Source organism: Mauremys mutica, chromosome 23, assembly GCF_020497125.1.
Source record: "Mauremys mutica isolate MM-2020 ecotype Southern chromosome 23, ASM2049712v1, whole genome shotgun sequence".
In the NCBI taxonomy this organism is placed as follows: domain Eukaryota; kingdom Metazoa; phylum Chordata; order Testudines; family Geoemydidae; genus Mauremys; species Mauremys mutica.
This window is the reverse complement of record NC_059094.1, coordinates 14,967,582-14,986,126: the sequence shown is the minus strand read 5'-3', so window position 1 is coordinate 14,986,126 and position 18,545 is coordinate 14,967,582. Positions and strand designations below refer to the sequence as shown.

The following is an 18,545-nucleotide window of genomic DNA, read 5'->3' as shown; positions in this document are numbered from 1 at the left end:
AACATGAGCTACAATCTCCACTCTCCCGCTCGACTCATTTGCGGTCATTGCAAACCTCCTGTGTGAATGTCTAGTGCTGCTGGATCAGAAACCCAACCAGGAATTTTCAGGCTCTTATTTGCTCACCCCCTGCATTACAGAACATGCCTGCTTCAAATAGTTTCCCTTTTGGCAGCTGGTTAAAAGCCTCCTAGCTGAGTCACTGCAGGGACTCACATGGTTAAATCAGGACTTGGGCTGCTGAGTCAGAGGCAAAAGCAGACAGAAAGGGGAAACAATTACATTAGCAAATTTGATAGCATGGATTTTTTTAGTCCAAACACCCTTTCACAAAGGCAGCATTGGAAGAACGTTTCTATAACTAAAATGGAATATGAAAGCAGTTCTGCTGCTGGGCAGGGCAAAGGGGGAAACCACACCTGACACTTACTGTCTCAGATAGCCTAATAACCAGGGTGAAATAGACACGTGCCACCACATCCCCACCACAAGAGGCCACATCTTCAGATTTAAAAAGAACAGAACAGTTGTGTCAAGTTTATTATATGCTGTATTTAACTGTAGCATCATCAGCTTAGTTAAAAAAAATTTTTAAAAGCATTACATTTCTACAACTGCAGTAGAGAATTTCATTGAATATATGTGATGAATTCCACTTGTATCAATCTAACCTATTTGCTGAACAGTACTGACCAGCTGTTAAGCTGGTCAATTACCTTGAAATGGCACCAAATAAGTTATTTGACAAATACCAGAAAAATTCATTGACTAATAACTGCCAAGTACCATTCAATCAATCTCACTATGTTCTTTGTTTTAGTTATATTTTCCTCTCATCTTAGTTGAGTTTCTCCTTTTCTGAGACTTGTCTGCACGTTCCAAGGAACCACTCAAAATTTCTGACTACCTCCCTGTTTCTCAGCTCAGAGTTTGCTCACATGAGGACTCCTGCTGCATTGTAGCCCTTCCTTGCTCCCATAAAACCCACAGCTGAAAGAAATACCTGGTCACTGCTGACCTCAGTCTCTTGGTATTTTATTGACTTGACACATTGAAACAGTTTTGTCAGAATGACTAACTTGCAGAGGTGTAACAAAAGCCACCCTGTAGTTTGCATAAATTCCCCTCAGATTTCCCTCACTACAGACCTGTGACCTGTCAGTGATGGAGTGGGGAAAGTGAGCAGGAGACACACTTCATGCTCATGTTTTGCACATCCCTGAACACAGAGCATCCTTGACAAGGCAAGTTGTCAGATGTTTGGGGTTTTCAAAAAGTCACACTTAAACATCGAAATACACCTCCCCTCTCCCCCCCACAAACAGTACACATCCATAGCTCTGGCCATCCCAGGGCATGTCAGAGTATAAGGCTACAGCACCACAAACATGGCCACCTCTGGGAAAGAAGGCACTAGTCAAGCTGCCCAGAACACAATAGTGGAACAAGGGACAGTCCCTTCCCTCTGCCTCCTTACAAGTGTGATCTTTATATGGTCATCCAGAATAGACAGGTGCTCAGGACAGTGAACAGTCCCAAGGGAAAAAAACTTCCTATATTATGAAATCAGAGAGGCCCCAACCACAGCATGGAAAACAACCTGGGTGAACCCATGTGTCTGGTTTTGGAGCATTTCAATCCAACACTTCAAACCTAGATGAAGTGCAATTAACATGGTTTCCTCCTCTTACTTTATCGGCAGTATCAGATGTTAGGATGTGACAATCTCATAGCAACCAAAAGCCCCCACCTGACCTCTAGCAGACTTGCCTACTAAACCAGTCAGTGAGACCAATACTCAAGTTATCAAGAATGATAAATTTTTCCAGAAAAAAGCAAGGGGTGTGTGTGTGCATGGAACCTGTACCCAGGCCTGGGAGAAAGGAAAAAGATGGCAGAGATGGCCTACTGCTATGTTCTCACCTTGTCTCTGAAGCAGAAATGGTAATAACAAAAGGCACACAAGATAAAGCCCAGAACACAATTCATACCTACCTCTGACAGATACCCAAGGCCCTTTATATACTGTCAACATTTGCCTGATTTGTCATGCCAATAAAGTATTACTGAATTGAAACTGTAGCACAAAAGGCAATACTAATAGGCAAGTCAGTGGACTAGACACCTGATTTACAACATCATTCACCTCTAAATTTAGGATCTGTCTCATAATGGCTATATATACAAACACGGTGCATGTGGCTAGCAGAGAGTTTCATTATAGGGTGGCCAAGGCTTTACAATACAGCTTGGCACGTATTTGCCCGCAGACACACAAATCGACTGCACTGTATATGCATCTCAAGGAGAAATCAAGCTCTGCAAGCTTCAACGGGAAAAAAAGTTTCCTTCCCCATTTCTCTGAAGTTTCTACTTCTGTCTACAAGTTTGTCTTCCAAGCCCAGTTTCATTTTGCAGAATCCCAAACAGCTGCCTGCAGCAGATAAGGAATCAACATATATTTTCAGCTAACTACACAAATTATCTTCAAGGAGGTCAACAGGCCCACATACACTGAACAGGAAACAGATCAATTTTAATAATCACTAGGGTGACAAACTCAGTAGGTTCCTTTCTTTGAAGGGATTGTTTCTGATGAAATGCTTGCCCTTCTACAGACTGTGCTCTGAAGGAATGGCTTAGGTTTAAAAATCAAGCAAACCTACTACAGAATACACGCCTCCATCCCAAAGGGATGAGCATTTCATGGGTTAGAACAGGGTTAGACCCCCTCAGGGGGTCGTGAGGTCATTACATTGGGGGGTCACAGGTTATAAGCCTCCACCCCAAACCCCACTTTGCCTCCAGCATTTAGAATTGTGTTAAATATATTTAAAAGTGTGCTTAATTTATTGGAGGGGGGGGGTGTCGCACTCAGAGGCTTGCGATGGGAAAGGGGTCACCAGTAAAAAAGTGAGAGACCCACTGGGTTAGAAGGATGAGTTAATGGCTATTTAATGGTGCTGGAAACCAAGACAGGCAAAAAACAAACAATGAAGTGGAACATCACCATACAATATCTGGACTATTCATTTAAATCTTAAGTGACTGATGTGTCTACAAGTATCATGTTAGATCATGGAAACCTGCTTCAGTGTGAGTAGTATGCCCTGCTGTTTCATCAGATACTACTTTGGATTTATACAGCACCTACAAGGTTGCTAGGATTAACTCAATATTTACAAAGTGCTTTGAGATCCTTGAATGGAAGGAGTTATGAATGTACAATAGTTTTGAATACAATTTTATATTAAATAAACTAACATAATATAAATGAAAAAGTCGCCAGCCTCTCTTCTGCATTCATCTGCTAATTGGCACTTCCTTCATCACAAACTAGATCACCAGCTTCCTGCTAGGAAGTGGCAGAAAAATTGTCTCAATTAGAAAACCAAACCATTCAACATTATGGAGCTAATAAAAATAGCAAGAAGTATTCCTAACATATTTTGGAATTTCATTTTAATCCCTCTCCCCTCTCTTCCATCCTTCAACCTAGCCACTATATTAGAAAGTTTAAAGAAACACATTCAATTTGAAAACCACGGGTGGAAAATTTTTGTACCTACCAGAGATTACTGTAACTGAAGAAAATTAGCAAAAATATTGTTTTTCAATTTACTTTGTGTAACTGACAGCACTTTGTATATGGTCTGTTTCACTGCTTCTTCTAGAGTTAGTTTCTCCCTTGTTGAAAGGAGACTAATCTTAATGGGGAACAGAAAAAAAACCCTTGTAAAATTCAGGACACTATTTCAAAGGATGTGCTATCGAAGTGGAATCTGAACAATTCTTTTAAAGACCTCGGTTGGATAGTGTCCTTCTGTAGAAGCTAAACTCCTTTTTAAACAAACAGTCTCTTGCTTTACAAGCTGGCAAAGAGATTCCTCCACAAACAGGTTTACCAGCAGCAGCTACAGATAAGGACCTGCCAACATTTGTCTTAGGAACTCCCTTCTTAAAGGGTTCATAACTAAAAACCAAGAGAATTTGCAGGATGTTTACAATTATAGGGAAAAAACTAAGTTGTGTTTTAGTTGTCATAACGCACATGCACAAAGGGGTTGAGTCAGTGTTGCATATAAACCTTAAAAGGACAGCAACAACTTGAAATTAGTTAACTAGTTAAAAGTGGCTTCTTGTATTGCACCTGCCATTCAGTCCCCGATAATTTGTGCAGTTTTACATTGACTTTTTCAAGTTGTCTTTGTCTCCTAGTGGAAGACACAAAGGAGCGAAGCTGACTACACTGGAAAGTACTATCAAATGTACAGATTAAACTGAAAATATTCCTTCTGATTTTAGTTACACTATTTTTAAGTGTTACTTATAAACACTAATTGGGAAACAGTTCTGCAAAGAGTATGACTTAAGAATGTTCTTTTAACTAGGATATTTTCCTGTGTTAAATGTTTGACTCCGCAACCTTTACATTTTCTCCAGGTAGGTATTTTAATTAAACAAAAATGTTCCTGAATGTTTAACACAAATAAAAATAAATACAGTGAATGCTGAGAACTGTCTTAACATAGCCTGCCTTAGATCCCATAACTGTGTGCTTTGCACACAGTACATTCTGTGCTAGTAAAATGCTTATCCACGCAGTTCTTTTGGCTGTCTGGTGCACCAGTCACCATTGGCTCATTCCCTTCTGTTTTAGCTACCAAGAGTTAGTGATGTGACATCATTACTGGAACATGCAGCCAGTCTACTCATGGAGCTGGCTGCTTAGAGAGGGAAAAAGTAAAGATTTTCTTCTGGGGAATCAGCAGTCACTTGTTATATTGGTTTTTCACTAAACTCAATCCTTTTAAGATTGCATTTATTCTCCCCATATCTCCATGGGAAGGTAGCCATCCATTCCTCAGCTGACTTCCAAAAACACTTTCCAGCTTCAGTTCTGCTTGCAAGCCACCCCCCAACCAAGATTCTGAAGTTTTCAGCAGCCTTCTCACCTGAGTAAGTGCAGTTCTCCTTGTATGTTATGGACAGTTCCCCAGCAAAGATGGAGTTGAAAATCTACAATGTGTAATATTGCCCCAGCTAAGATCAGCTAGGAAGTGCTTAAACAAGAGGATTAGGCATTTGACGAAGTCAAACAGTTAAACTCAGTGTCTGAAATACTCTTGACAATTGCACCATTCCAGATAGCCTTCTTGCAAGAGGAGTTTCAAGGTAATGAGGTATATAAAATCCAGGCATTCCCATCTTTGCTAACATGTGCTCTTTGTTAAGAGTCAGATAGTATTGTATATTTTTCCCCCCCAATACGAGATTTTAGGTGCATGTGAAGCTTACTTGTATAGAAATTTAAAAAAAACAAACAAACACCAAACACTAATTTTTAACTGTAGGTAATAAGGATACCAATTCCCCTATCTTTATTACACTAACCATTTTAGCACACATTCAATTATCCCAATACTAAATACATGCTCACTGCATCCAGACCAATATGTACAAACAAGCCAAAGCAGCCACCTAGCTACTTAAACTTGCCAACTCTGGGATCCAAACAGTATTGTCTTAGTACCAACACTTAGTGCTACTTGGTATGCTAGATAAACCATCCAAGATCATCATTTATATGCCCAAGTTGCATAGTGAATGAATGAACGAACACTTGCTTCTGAGCTCTTCTCTAACACTGCACATATTCGAGTAGTAGAGTAATATTGTATTTGACAAACATACATGGCCAAATCATTGGCCCAGTGTTATAGATACATAAAGAGACAGAGTTAACACCATCTGCACCACCTCAACTTTGGCAGTTTCTGACTTTTGAGCACTTAACATACAGACATACTGGGTCAGACCAGTGGCCCATCCATCCCAATATCTTATCTTCCGATCAGCCAGCGCCAGAGGCTTCAGAGGGAAGAACATGGCAATTATTGAGTGAACCATCCCATTGTCCAGTCCCAGCATGCCATGCTACCTTAATATTCTATCAGTGTAGGATTTTAATAAATGGTCTTTTTTTTAATTAAATAATTGTCACAAAACTGTATGTCTCTTTAAAATAAAAGAGTAAGACATTAAGGGGAAGGGAAAGCGATCTTTGGATTAAACCATTAATTTCAGATTGAGGAGAAAATATATATTTTTTTAATTCATTGTTCACTTTTCTACTGTGATTTTTTTAAATCTAATATCTAATTCTCTGGTCAGGATTTTACATTCCAAGCTCTATCCTGAGTCCTTATAGAACTGCACAGTCTAGAACATCTTTAAGCATCACCTTCTCCAGACAGACTTGTGGCCACCTTAAGTAGTATTTTTGTGGTGTGCCACAGAAGAGGTATTTGGAGGTGGAGTAAAAGCTTGTGGCAAGGTCATGGTGTGCTAATTGTATCCCAGCATGAAGGACGTTTAACTAGAGCTGGCTTACTAGACAATATCAGCAGTCAACTCCAACAAGATGCTAGTCCTTGCTTTTACAAAAGCATCTTTAGTCTGTTGTATAGTTTGTCCTTTCTTCCCCCCCTCTCCAATTCAAATCATGGCCTGCTAGTTAAAACCCAAGAAAACAGAGTCTCACATTTTTCTGGGTAGGAAGTCTTCATAGCAGGCCCAGTGAGAGAAAATCAGAGCTTCTCAAGATGCTACTAAGTAGTCTTTGAAAGGCAATGTGCAGTTGTCATTTGTTTGTAGATGTTGGTTTGCTATAGCTATAAACCATATTTACTACACTGCTTAGGACCAGACAATAGCTCAGCTACGAGAGTTTCCTCTCGTTCTCTACACAACACCAGAGCCAGCCTATTCTGCTGTAGACAGAAGAGTCAAATCAAGTTTCTGTGAAGTCCATGACCAGCACTTGAACTCTAGGACTGCAGTTCCCTAAAGCAAACATATGGCAGTGCTGTTGCTGCTGCCGCCTATAGAACTGAGTTAGTCACTGCACTTGTCTACCACCACCATGGACTACATATTACATTCAAACAGAGTAGTTACAGTTAACTAGGATTTTATTTTAACCGAAATCAGAATCCAAGCCACACTCTATTCAGGTGTTTAGAGCACGGTCTTAACCATTTTAATAGAGTGCTGTTACAACAGTTTGATCTTGGCTACCCATGGAAGACCCAGATATGTTTAACATGACTGCAGCACTATACTGAAAAACTTTAATTCCTTAACACAGCAAGGGAAAACAGGCCCCTAGCCGACAGCTCAGTTTTCGCCAGTCATCACCTTTTTATGTGGCATCTCCATTACCGGAGGTTTGCAACTACAACAGTCCATTCTGTACAATCCTCTGCTAATCTAATCTTCACCTTCTATGAAGCTTAAAATGTAAAGCAGTCCAAGATCCCTAGATACACGTTGATTAATGAGAGACCTGACACTAGACCATATTCATACTGTGGATGAAGATTTGCTAGCAATAGCTGCATTTGAACATTGTTGCTGCTGGAAGGTTTCTGGCATAGTTTCCTTGAAGACAGAACCGGGCTTCCCCTGCCCCAACCCAAAAACAATAATATAACCGTACTATATAACCAGTACTGAGAGGCAGGAGAGGTCAGCTATATAGTTAAGGTCTCAGAAAAGTAATTCCTCTTCATACTGCTCAGAGAACAGTGCTAGAAACCTGTAAGCAACACTCAGATTCAAACAGCTGTGGCTATTTAGCTTGAAACCAAGGACAGGGCACCAAGCCGAACATCTGTACAGAGCTATACAGGCCCCTACTCAGCAGCCCGCTTCTCTCAAAAAGGATTAAATAGATCTATAGAACAGAGAAGCATTTTTAAGTCTCATTCCTGGCTACCTCAGGATCTCTCCCCTACTAAGTCACTAGGAAACAGTCCTAGACTGATCCCACATACACAGTGAAAGTTTTGCCTCAGAACTGGACTTTGGTTAAAAAAAAACCACACACACAGAGCTAGGGTGCCTTGGGTTAGGGAAGAATTGGTCCACTGACCTTCAGGAAGTATATATGGCTCATCTAGTCAATGAGAAAGGGGAAGGGATTGGTCAGCAGCATTTTGCAGAAAGTAGCAGATAGCGAGTAGCTTATGTTTTAATCTTCATACATACGCCCTGAGTATTATTTAGACAGAGGCCACAGTGTGCTACGTGCTTCCCAGACATGCAAATAGACAATGCCCAGCTCCAAAGAGCTGGTTAGGTAAGCACATTTTATAAATCAAGAGATAAAGTGATTCCTCCCCACCCTGTGCATTTTATGGCTGGCATACCAGCCTGACAGGCAGGTGAACAGGCCCATGGCTGGCAAACTGTCCCATTGCTGCAATGATTTTTGAGGAACAACAAATGACTGTGGTTGTCTGTTTCCTCTCTTCCAAGTATTGCTGATAAAGCCCAACCAAATACTCTTTACCCTGCAACATTGGCAGCACAATACAGCACCTTCCTTTCTAGACGAAAAGGGCAATGCCTCTGAAATGCTACCACTTCTGGGGTGGAAGATGTCAGCCAACAAACTAATTAAAACAAAAGTGAAGGCAGGGAAACGGTGGCTAGGACACTGGGACAAACCCCCCTAGTGTGCAAAAAGGTCAATGGGGTTTTGTGCATCCCCCACAGAGCAGGCTGCAGCAACACTGTATTGCGTCTCATGGTCTCCCAGAAAACCTGCACAACCCCTTAAACTGCATCCGAGCCAAGGGCCCTAACTACACCTCGTCATGATGCTGCTTCACCATGACGGGGGGGCAGCTTTCACCAAAAGCCAGAACAGGCAGATGGGCCGGGGGGGTGGGGGGAGAAGTGCCAAGCGACCTGCGCTCAGAATGAATAAGCAGAAGCGTCTCCAGAGAGACGGGAGGGCGCTGACACCCAGACCGGCCCTGGAGTCCCCCCCCCATCAGAGACTCAGGCCCCCATCCCGGGGAGTCAGAAACACCGGCCGCCCCGCGACGCCGCCCGCAGACCCTCCGGGGAGCCAGGAAACGCCGCCCGAGAGCCGGGGGGGGGGGCCACAGACCCCGCCCCCCAGAGCCAGACACCCCCGGGGGCGGAGGGCAGCAGGGGGCCGCTAACCCCAGACACACTCGGGAGGGGGGGGGTAACCCCGCCCCGCCCCAGGGGCCCGGCGCGGAGACCCGGCGCTCGGATACCAGGGGGATGGGCTCGGGGTCAGAGCCCGGCGAGCGGGGCCCCGGGGCGAGCAGGGGCGGCCGGACCCGCCGGGCTGGAGCCTCCCGCCGCCGGGCCCGCCCCCCGCAGGGCGCAGCAGGACCGCAGCGGCCTCCTCACCCATCTCCGGCTCCGGCGGCTCGTCACCAGGCTCCGGCTCGAGCTGCGGCGGCCACAATATGGCGGACGGGGACGGGGGAGGGGAGGATGGGAGAGTGGAGAACGGCGGCCGGGAACGGACAAACCTCCCCGCAACGCGCCCCGCCCTTTAAAGGGGTAGAGACACCGCCCGGGGGGAACGAGGTACCTCCTCCCGCCCGCCGCAGGTGTCTGCGCTCCTGAGCGCCCTCCTGCGGCTGGGCATGGGGAATAAGGCGCCAGGGCTCCCAGAGGGGTCAGGTCTGGGCTCATGGGGCGGGGGGGGCGCTGGTGCTGGGAGCCCAGGGCTGGGGCCCCACAGCGCCCATGGGCTTCTGCTGGAGGTGGCAGGGTGCCAGCCTGCCCCCTGCCCTGCCCCCTGCTCCCCCCTGCCCCGCCCCCTGCTCCTGGCCACATTGACCCCTGCCCCTTCCAGCCCTGACCCCCGCCCACTCCTCTGGTCCCACCAGCCCCAACCCCTGCTCCCGCCGGCCCAGGCCATGCTGCCCTGCCCCCTGCTCCCGCCAGCCTTGGCTGACATCCTGCTTCCTCCAGTTCCTCCTCTGGACCAGGCTGGCTGATTCTGGCCAATCAGAACCTCCCCTTCACTCCAGCACCAGCATCCCCCTCTGCACAGCCTAGGCCTGACCGCTCTCACCCACCCGAAGCTAGTCCCACAGCACATGTCCCAACAGACTTCAGTGCGAGGACTTTCTGCCACCTGCCACCCGACCCAGACTGGAGCTGGGACCCAGAGGTGAAAGGCTTCATTTCCCATGACTCATTCCCTGATCCATCCTGTTCCAATTCTGACTGCGCCCAGTAACTGTTCCTCCAGCATCACTACCCACCCAGCCCTAGGAAATGTGCGAGTGAAAGTGAATAAGGAAAAGTTATTTACTTGTTCCCATAATATAAGAACTAGGGGCCACCAAATGATATTGATGGGCAGCGGGTTTGAAACAAATAAAAGGAAGTTCTTCGCACAGCAAACAGTCAACCTGTGGAACTCCTTGCCTGAGGAGGTTGTGAAGGCTAGGACTATAACAGGGTTTAAAAGAGAACTAGATAAATTCATGGAGGTTAAGTCCATTAATGGCTATTAGGCAGGATGGGTAAGGAATGGTGTCCCTAGCCTCTGTTTGTCAGAGAGTGGAGATGGATGGCAGGAGAGAGCTCTTATGTCCTGATGTGTTTGAAGCCTGTTTGCTTATCTCTGCAGGCAAGGGAGATTTACACATCCAGACGAATGACATTTTCTTGCTGTCTGTGGTAGGAAGTATTGTTAAGTGTATGATTCCATGCTGGAGCGAGTGCAGGACTGAGCCTGCCGGTATCCCCCCCAAAAAAACAGCTGTGTGCTTTGCTAGCAGCATCAAGCCTGCTGGGAAAGGATTAAGTTGGTTCTGCTGAGTCACTAAGGGAGGTGGGAGTGATTTCATAGAGCGCTTAGGGCATCCTATAGAAAGAACACGGGGAAATGGCTGATATTTGTTCTCCTCTTGTCTAACAGAGTGAAGAGAAAAGGAAGTTGCTGGCAGTGGTACAGAACCTGTGCAGAATAAAATTCTTCCCAAGAATATTGACCCTAGCTGGAGGAGGCAGCGCCTTTCCAGTTGTGTTGGTCTATCCTTCAAAGGAAGAGGGGTGGGGGGGGAGGTTGGGGGCAGCACATAAAGGAGACAATCCAGCTTCAGATTTGCCATCTCCTCTTGCATGGGAGGAAGCTCTCCTCCTCCTTCCCATGGACTCTGTCCCATGGGCAGCCTTAATTTTTTTTGATGGCTTCCCCGTTGAAGAGGCACAACTGCTGCTTGCACCCTTCCACTGCGTATCAGCCCCTCTCTCCAGCCCTGGCTGCTCGGCCACTCCCACTGAAGGGCTTTGTCATGGCTCTGCCAAGGATAAGTGACATACGACCCACATGTACCTCCCATTCATAGGGTTGCTGGGGGCACTTCCCTCTCCTGCCCCTCGGGAAATCAGCATTAAGGTGATCTTTCCTCCGGCTCTATTAGACGTGGAAGGAGAAGGGTTGGGGGCCCAGGTGCCATCTAGTCACTCCAGGTTTTTGCATCCTCCGTTGCTTAGAGAGGAGCATGATCTCTATGCAATGTGATAACAATGTAGAGTTCCACTGGCCAAACATCCTTAATCAATGACAGACTGGTTGTCTCAGAGGACGAGCTTATGGTTCCTGGGACAGCATGACATCCCCAGCCCCCAGTGGCATCGTCTGGCTGTACTGTACGCAAGCCAGGCCCTGCAGAATGGGTCAGCTACACATCCCAGCTTGGAAGCTAGCCTCACATGCTCCAGCAACCTTTACCAATACACTGCTGGAGCACAAGTCAACATCCCCTCCCATGAAGCTCTGGCTGGTCAATTTTCTGTGAGCTGGGGGCTGATTGTTCTCTCTTCTCTTATTCACCTCTTGCTTCAGATCGTGGAGACCAAGCAGCCTGTTCTTATCACAATGCAAACACACACAGAGGTCCCCAGTTAAATAACCTGCTGATCAATGGACAAAGGGTGGGATTGGCAGTGAAGGAATTAGAGGAACAAGAGCAAAGCCTCACCCAAAACCACTGAGAAACTATTATTGTTCCTGGAGAAGAATGGTTTAGTAGTTCCGTATGTATAGTCTACTTATGTCACTGCTGTTTATTATCTTCACAGGAGGCTTCTTAGGTCAAGAACGGGATTGTCCAGGGTCCTGATTCGCCCCTTGCCTTTCACCTGGAATATGTCACTTAACTGCTTCCAAATCAGAATGCTAGTTACAGCTGTAAGGGTCTATCCCATGCACAAGGCAGGAGCGAATCCGACCCCCTCTTGTGTACTGAAGATTAAATATTAAAATCCCAACCACTGGCTAGCCCTGGATTAAAGCAAAGACACAGCCCAGGTACATGTTTGCTTCCACCATTTTCCAAAACCAGCTTGTTCAGGAGAGTGAAGAACAAAAATAAAGATTTCACATTTGGCAGGAAGGGAGAAGTTCTGTTCCTAAGTGTCGCAAGGCAGCCGTCGCAGGGCATAGCTCTATATGCCACAGACATACACAGAGCTAGCCTGGACTGTGGCCAGTCATCCATTAGGGGAGTCCAGAACACAGTGAACTCTCACAGCTGATTGGACTAACACGGGGCTTAAAAGCAAAGTTTTGTTGTGGCCGAGCACAGAAGTTCAGTGTTAGTTCCAGGCTGGTAGGGCTGGGGAAAAGCCAGTGACCACCCACTTTCCTGCATCTCTCTGAAAGCGACGCATAGCAAGTTCTGTTACAGAACCGAGGTAGCAACTTCCTGCACAGCCGGCGAAGGCAAGTGAGGCCAGAGAACGGAGGCCAGGGGGTCTCCCCAAGAGCTGGGAAAGGTGAGGGCCGTGCCCATCTCAGGGGACCCTTACTCCATTCTGCAGGGAGCCTGAAAGCTGCTGGGCGGAGGCAGCTGGATTTGCTCTGCTCTTTGTGCCCAATTGGTTGTTTCTATAAAATTAAACAAGCCAAGATTAGAGGAAAAATGAGCCCATGTCAGCTGGGCCAGCACCTGGGCGTCTCACTAAGCCCAGCCTGGGGTGGAGGAGCGGGATCCTCTCTGCTCCAGCCACTCACGGGTGCCCTTTAATCAACTCTTTGCAGTTACTCAAATGCATCAGGGCAGAGCAGGGAGTGAAACCCTGCTGGGCTGTGGGAGAAGCAGCTGGGTCCCAGAGAGGGGGCAAATCCACTCTGCCCTTTGGTCTCAAACGTCTCAAGGCCGGAGGCATGGCACCCAGAGTGCATCCTCTCGGCTAAGTCCTGTGACTTTGGAGGCAGGACATGACAGGCATCACATGCCACCTTAAGGGAAAGGCCGTGCTAGTGCATCTCCTGCCCAGGACAAGCTGGGCTGTGTGACTCAGCTGCTGCCCCCTCCCTACCCCCCATCTCGCCTCCACCCATTACCAGCAGCCAGATCTGCCTGCTGTGACCCACGAAAAAGCCTGGGAGAAGCAGTTTGCATAGGACAGACACTTAGCACCAGGGCCCCCTCTGCTTCGCTCTCCCGCCCCGGATGCTGAAGCTAGTTTGGCAGTGCCCCTGTGGAGATGATTTGGGGAGGGCTCCCCCATGGCACAGCTCACCCCACAATCCATGCTCCCCTTCTCCAAAATCAACCCCACCCCATCACTCATTCCCCACCCCCACCTCCTCCCACATCCAGTCTCTTTCCTTCCCCTAAATCAAACCCCTCCAAAGGTGTCTCATCTCCAGATCAGGCCCTCCAACAAAAAACAAGTTAGTCTCCCCCTGGCCCTCCCCACCAACCTGCTAGGAGCTGGGTCAGACTTAGGGATGGAGGAGGCAGCTGCTGCTACCCAGCCTTACGTTGGCTGGACAGGAATGGAGAAAGCTGGAGCCTGAGGCTAAGAGTCAGAGTAGGCAGGTCTCCCTTGCCTCCCACAGCTGGTGCTGGAGGGGAGAGAGACACTCTATGGGGAATACACCTAGGCAGAGCACCGATACCGCTTCATTTAAGACCCTCTCCAGTGAGCTAGGACCACAGCACCCTCTGCTGGGCTGAGGGGTAATGCAGTGACCCCGTTCTGCAAACCCGGCCCAAGCCCCTTGTTTTGCTGTGAACCCTCTCCAAGTGAGGGGGGCCCATGCGATCCCATAGCAAGACGAGAGAATTCCTGCTCTCCGGGCGCAGTCTGGGGCAGCACAGTGAGCCGAGGCGCAGCGAAGGAACGACGCCCACAGAAACATTCTAAGATGTCCTTTTATTAAAATGTGCGTCACTGTTTTGTGTGGCGGCGTCCTTTGCGGTTCTCCAGCTGTCAGGGAGTTTCGGGTGACCAGCTCGGTGGTCTCAGCACTCGAGCCCAACTCGGGGGAACCGTTAGGTGGTCCGTGGCCTCCCGTTCCCGCCCATGGCAATGTAAACGTCAATAGGAACGTTGGGCAGGGTCAGGCAGTGGCACCCGGGGCATCTTCTCAGCTGCCTGCACAACGAGAGAGGGGGGTTAGTCCAGTTTCCCAGGAGGGCTGTGCAAAGCCACAGATTGAGCCCCTCAGCGTCACAGGTGCATGGTTGAATATCCACCTACCATGAGAGGTGCAGATCCCAAGAGCCCTAGGCCAGCTGCCCAGGGATCAGAACCCATCTGGCTAGTTGAACATACTCCACAAAGGGTCCTTCAGTGCTCTTGTCCTCCTCCAGCTTTATGCAGGGAGGGAAGATTTAGGAGGATAAATTTCTCCCCCCCCCCCCCATATCCAGCTTCTCTGTCAGCTGCTGGCAGCCTGGAGCAGGAATTGAAGGCCACTCTGAAATTTTCTGCCTTAGGAATCTTCTGGGAGAAAAAGGACAACCCCCCCACCTAATGCTCCCCTTAACAAGGGCCCTGAATGCAGAAGTCAGCCCTAGATGGGACGCAGGTCCTGCACAGAGACCATGTGCCTGAAGAGATAACAACCAAGGGGTCACGGCCAAGCCCTGATGGTTGGCAATCAGTGGGAGGAGGCCAGCGCTGGGCAGTAACGAGAGAGCCTCTTCCAGGCGGCGATCTCAGCATAGTGAGGGCCCTCAGCCCAGAAATGCCCGACCTGGGCCATGTCCTCAATATTATAAACTAGTAAGAGGCAAAGTGCACAGCAGAGTCATAGATGTGTTAAGGGTTCCAGTGGAACTGCTTGTTTCCACAGCGATGGGGTGCTAATGACAGTATTGGTGGCTGTCCAGTGATTAAAGACCTGGCCAGTAGAGAAGAGGATTTCATTCATGATCAGTCTGTTCGGTTTATAGACCGAGCCGGGCAAAAAAAATTGCACAACATTTTTTTGGTGCTTAAATGCCGCTCCTGTGACACTGAACTCTTTTGTGAGGACTCCCTGTGGATTTCACCCCGTTGCATGGGTGGGAAGAAACAGAAACCATTTCAGACAAACCCAGCTGTTTTGTTTTGACATTTTCTAAATGAAAAGGTTTAAACTTTTCAGTTCAAAACCACTTTTCTCTTCAAAATGTCCTGTCATTTTATTTTAAATGATCACACCTGGTAAAACAGGGTCAGTATCAAAACAAAACTTCTTGTTTGACCCAAAACAGTTTGTTTTTTACTTTGTGGAATTACCAGCAAACCAGAAAATCGGTTCTGCACCCAGCTCTCTTTATAAACGGACCCTCTGGCCCACGTACCCCCCTCACTAACCCAGCAGCCCCTGCCCGATTTGTCCCCCGCTCTGCTCCGCGCTCTAGCTGAGCATCTTGAGCCTGCTCCTCCTTGCATCTCTCTGCTTGCTGCAGCCTATAGAGGCCAATGTATTGTAGCCCCAATTCCCCCAGAGGCGCCAGTTACAGCAGGGGGTGGGTTTGATTTTGCCCTTGTCCGATCAGCTATAACCAGGGGAGAGGCAGAGCCAGAAATTGCACCGGAATGAAGTGCAGCAGCAGCAGGCAAGCAAGCAAACCCTGAGGAACAAGGCTTGCGCCCCTAGGGAGAGCTAGAGGGTACAGCCCTGGTACAGCACAGGGAGGTCTGGCTTGGAGTTAATTACAGGGAGGTGCCTTGGCCTCAGTAGAAGTGTCTGACCCCCCAGCCTTCACGCTCTGATGGAAGGGAGGCAGCAAACCAGTTTCCTCATTTTGACTTTATTTGGGGCCCCTGCCTCAGCCCCATTGTACAGGATTCAGCCCACAGCTGCCTAAAGTCATCCCTGGGGCCAAATCAGATGCCAACAAACTCTTCCGACCAACAGGCTCCGGGTCTGGCTGCATGTTCCAAGCCAGGCCATGTGACAGCCTCAGCTTCTGGTGCCGCCCGGAATGGTTTAGCCAGCTGACAGCCATCCTAACCCTACACCACAGGGAGCAGATGTTGGGGGAGGCAGGTTTCCTTCTCTTTCCCTTGGGCACAGGGTGTGGAACTTGCTGTGACACTGCACTGGGGCAGGATGACTACGGCAGCAGCTTTCATCATCCCCCAAAGCCTGATTTGTAGAAATCACATGCCAGGGTGGGCCTGGAGAAAGAGGGGTGCAGTTCCACTGGCTCCTGAACGCAGCCCTGCGAGGCCTCGGCCCTCTGGGCTCATCCCTGGCCCCTTACAGAAGCCCAGCGTGCTCTGAGTGGAATGGGCTGGTGAGCCGGCCCTGGCAGGGACACAACATGGCAACCTGGAGGAGGTGCAGAGATTAGCGAAAGGGGGAGAGAAGAGACCACGGCTCCTATTCACTCTGCCCTGTAAAACAGGCACAAAGGGGGAACTTGGGAAGATTAGAAGGGCAACACACCTATTTCTAAGCCTTGAAAAGCTTCACTTTCCCAGGAGAATTTGCTGCTGTAAGACATGGAAGCAGGGGGGCCAGACCATCCCAAAGGGGGGCCGTTCATAGCAACATCTAAGCACAGCAGCTGCCATTACAGCATCAAGAGGAAGGTTTAGAAAGTGCATCAGTGCTCATGCTTCAGAGCATAAAGTGATTGCTAACTGGGGTCAGGAAGTAAGCATCCCACTCCCCCTGTATCGCTCTGGAGGGTGTCTGCCTTCCTCCCAAGCACTGGGCACCAGATGACTCATTTGCTGTGCTCAGCAACAACAGCTGCTGCCGCTGCCCTTACCTTGCTGCAGTGTGCTCAGTGGCAACTGGCTCCTGGGTCTCTGGAGCAGCTGCCAGGCTGGGAGAATCTCCGGCCTCTATGGGGAATCTCCGAGCTTGTGGGGTCTCCTGGGAGCTCATGTCCTAGCCCCAGACCTGAGTGAAAAAAAGGACCAAGGTCAGAGCCTGCGCGACTGGGCACGGTGAGCCCACGATTTCAGGCCCACCCCTGCCCCAAGCTGCCACCCTCTTCTCTGGCCTAGGCTCACCTCTTGAAGGCTCAAGAGAGTTCCCAGGAATAAACCTGGCAGTCGGCAGTGCCTAGTGCAAAGGGCAAGATGTGATGGGGGCCAGTGGGAGGCACGGAGGCTGTTACATTGTGACACGGAAGGGCTGCTCTGACATCACAACACAACCCGTGAGTGGCAGGGTACGACCTTCGCCCTTCTCCCAGGCATGAGACTCGGGCCCAGGCCTTCCTGCTTACGATTTATTATTTGGACTGCGGTGGCAGCTAGGAGCCCCAGTCCTTTATTTGTTCAGTGCCTCGCACAGGGTCCAGAACAAAAGGCTAGGCCCCGCCTCCCCGAGCTTACAATCCAAGTATAACATGAGACATGACCAATGGGGGAGCACGAGGAAGCCATGAGACAATACCGGTCAGCATGAGGGGCAGCGGCATCAGCACAAAAGACTGACCTAGTTCACATCTAGGGCTAGTCTTGGGTCAAAGCACCACCATGCTGTGAAGGTGAACAGAGGAACTGCCTCTGCCAGCCCCGGGTTTTCCCCAAAAGGCTCTGGGTCTCATGATGAGGAGGGCTCTTCCTTGACCACGCCCAGATTAGAGACGTATCTGGGGTTGATCTTTGCTCCCTCCTGGAAGCTGATCCCCATGGGGATACTTCAGAGCGGGATCTGGGGTAGCCCTTCACCCTGGACTCTTACCCTGTCCTGGAAACTGAAACTAAACAAATAAACCGTCCGGCCAATTTGTTTGATCAACCAGATCCATCTGATCAAACCCAGCTTGTGAGCTCTTTGAGACGGGGACTGTCACTTGTTCCATGTCCGTGCACTGCCCAGGACAAAGGGTCCCTAGAGAAAGGAAGCAGTGTTGCCTATTGGTTGGATCACTGGACTGGGTCTCAGAAGGCCTGAGTTAAACTCTTGGCTCTGTCACTAGGTTGCTGGGTGACCTTGGACAAGTCACTGCCCTTTTCTGCCTCAGTTTCCCCATCTGTAAAATGAGGTTCATTATACTGACCTTTGTAAAGCGCTTTGAGATCTATGGATGAAAAGTGCTAGATGCGAGCTAGGTAGTTTTGTTAAGCACTATGTAATACAAACAACAGACATCCCAGCCCTTGTATTCATTTGCGGTCTGGTCTGGACTCTCCCTCCCCTCCCCTCAAATTCACCTGGATCCAGCCTTGAAAACTTGGTCAGAGCTGCACATTTAGTGATAATACAGCAGCAGGCTGGGGAATATTTGGGGTCTGTTCGTTATGCCAAAGCCTGTGTAATGCTATGCTATAGAAGCCCCTTACCCACAATCCCCACCAATAGGTCTCTGGAGATTTATCCCATTGCTGCGCCTGGAGTGACTCAGTGCAGGGTTGTGGGCAGGTTAAGTAACTGCCCATTTGGGGTGCTCGCCTCCCGATTGGTGCAAATCCAACCCCTTTGACCCATGCAACACAAGGTTACA

The 18,545-nt window shown here is 48.6% G+C and overlaps 2 protein-coding genes across 5 annotated transcripts in view; both read right to left on the bottom strand.

Moving 5' to 3' along the window:
- The window catches only part of KPNA6 (karyopherin subunit alpha 6), a 34,222-nt gene extending 24,883 nt beyond the window's left edge, over nucleotides 1-9,339 (bottom strand). Inside the window, exon 1 of the mRNA XM_044998039.1 lies at nucleotides 9,235-9,339. Within this exon, the coding sequence (XP_044853974.1) occupies nucleotides 9,235-9,238 (4 nt within the window). The 5' untranslated portion in view covers nucleotides 9,239-9,339. The remainder of the gene's footprint in view (nucleotides 1-9,234) is intronic.
- Nucleotides 9,340-14,003: 4,664 nt separating this feature from the next.
- FAM229A (family with sequence similarity 229 member A) lies at nucleotides 14,004-18,535 on the bottom strand. 4 transcript variants are annotated; one of them, XM_044997557.1, is made up of 3 exons: nucleotides 18,385-18,535; nucleotides 16,857-16,990; nucleotides 14,004-14,238 (listed from the first exon to the last, which is right to left on the bottom strand). In XM_044997557.1, the coding sequence occupies exons 2-3, from the start codon at nucleotides 16,973-16,975 to the stop codon at nucleotides 14,136-14,138; spliced, it is 222 nt and encodes a 73-aa protein (XP_044853492.1). In that variant the 5' UTR covers nucleotides 16,976-16,990; nucleotides 18,385-18,535; the 3' UTR covers nucleotides 14,004-14,135. The 4 variants fall into 4 exon arrangements, with proteins under 4 accessions (XP_044853492.1, XP_044853494.1, XP_044853493.1 ...); XM_044997559.1 differs by lacking the exon at nucleotides 18,385-18,535 and adding an exon at nucleotides 18,102-18,209; XM_044997558.1 differs by lacking the exon at nucleotides 18,385-18,535 and adding an exon at nucleotides 17,783-17,922.
- Between the last annotated feature and the right edge of the window lie 10 nt (nucleotides 18,536-18,545).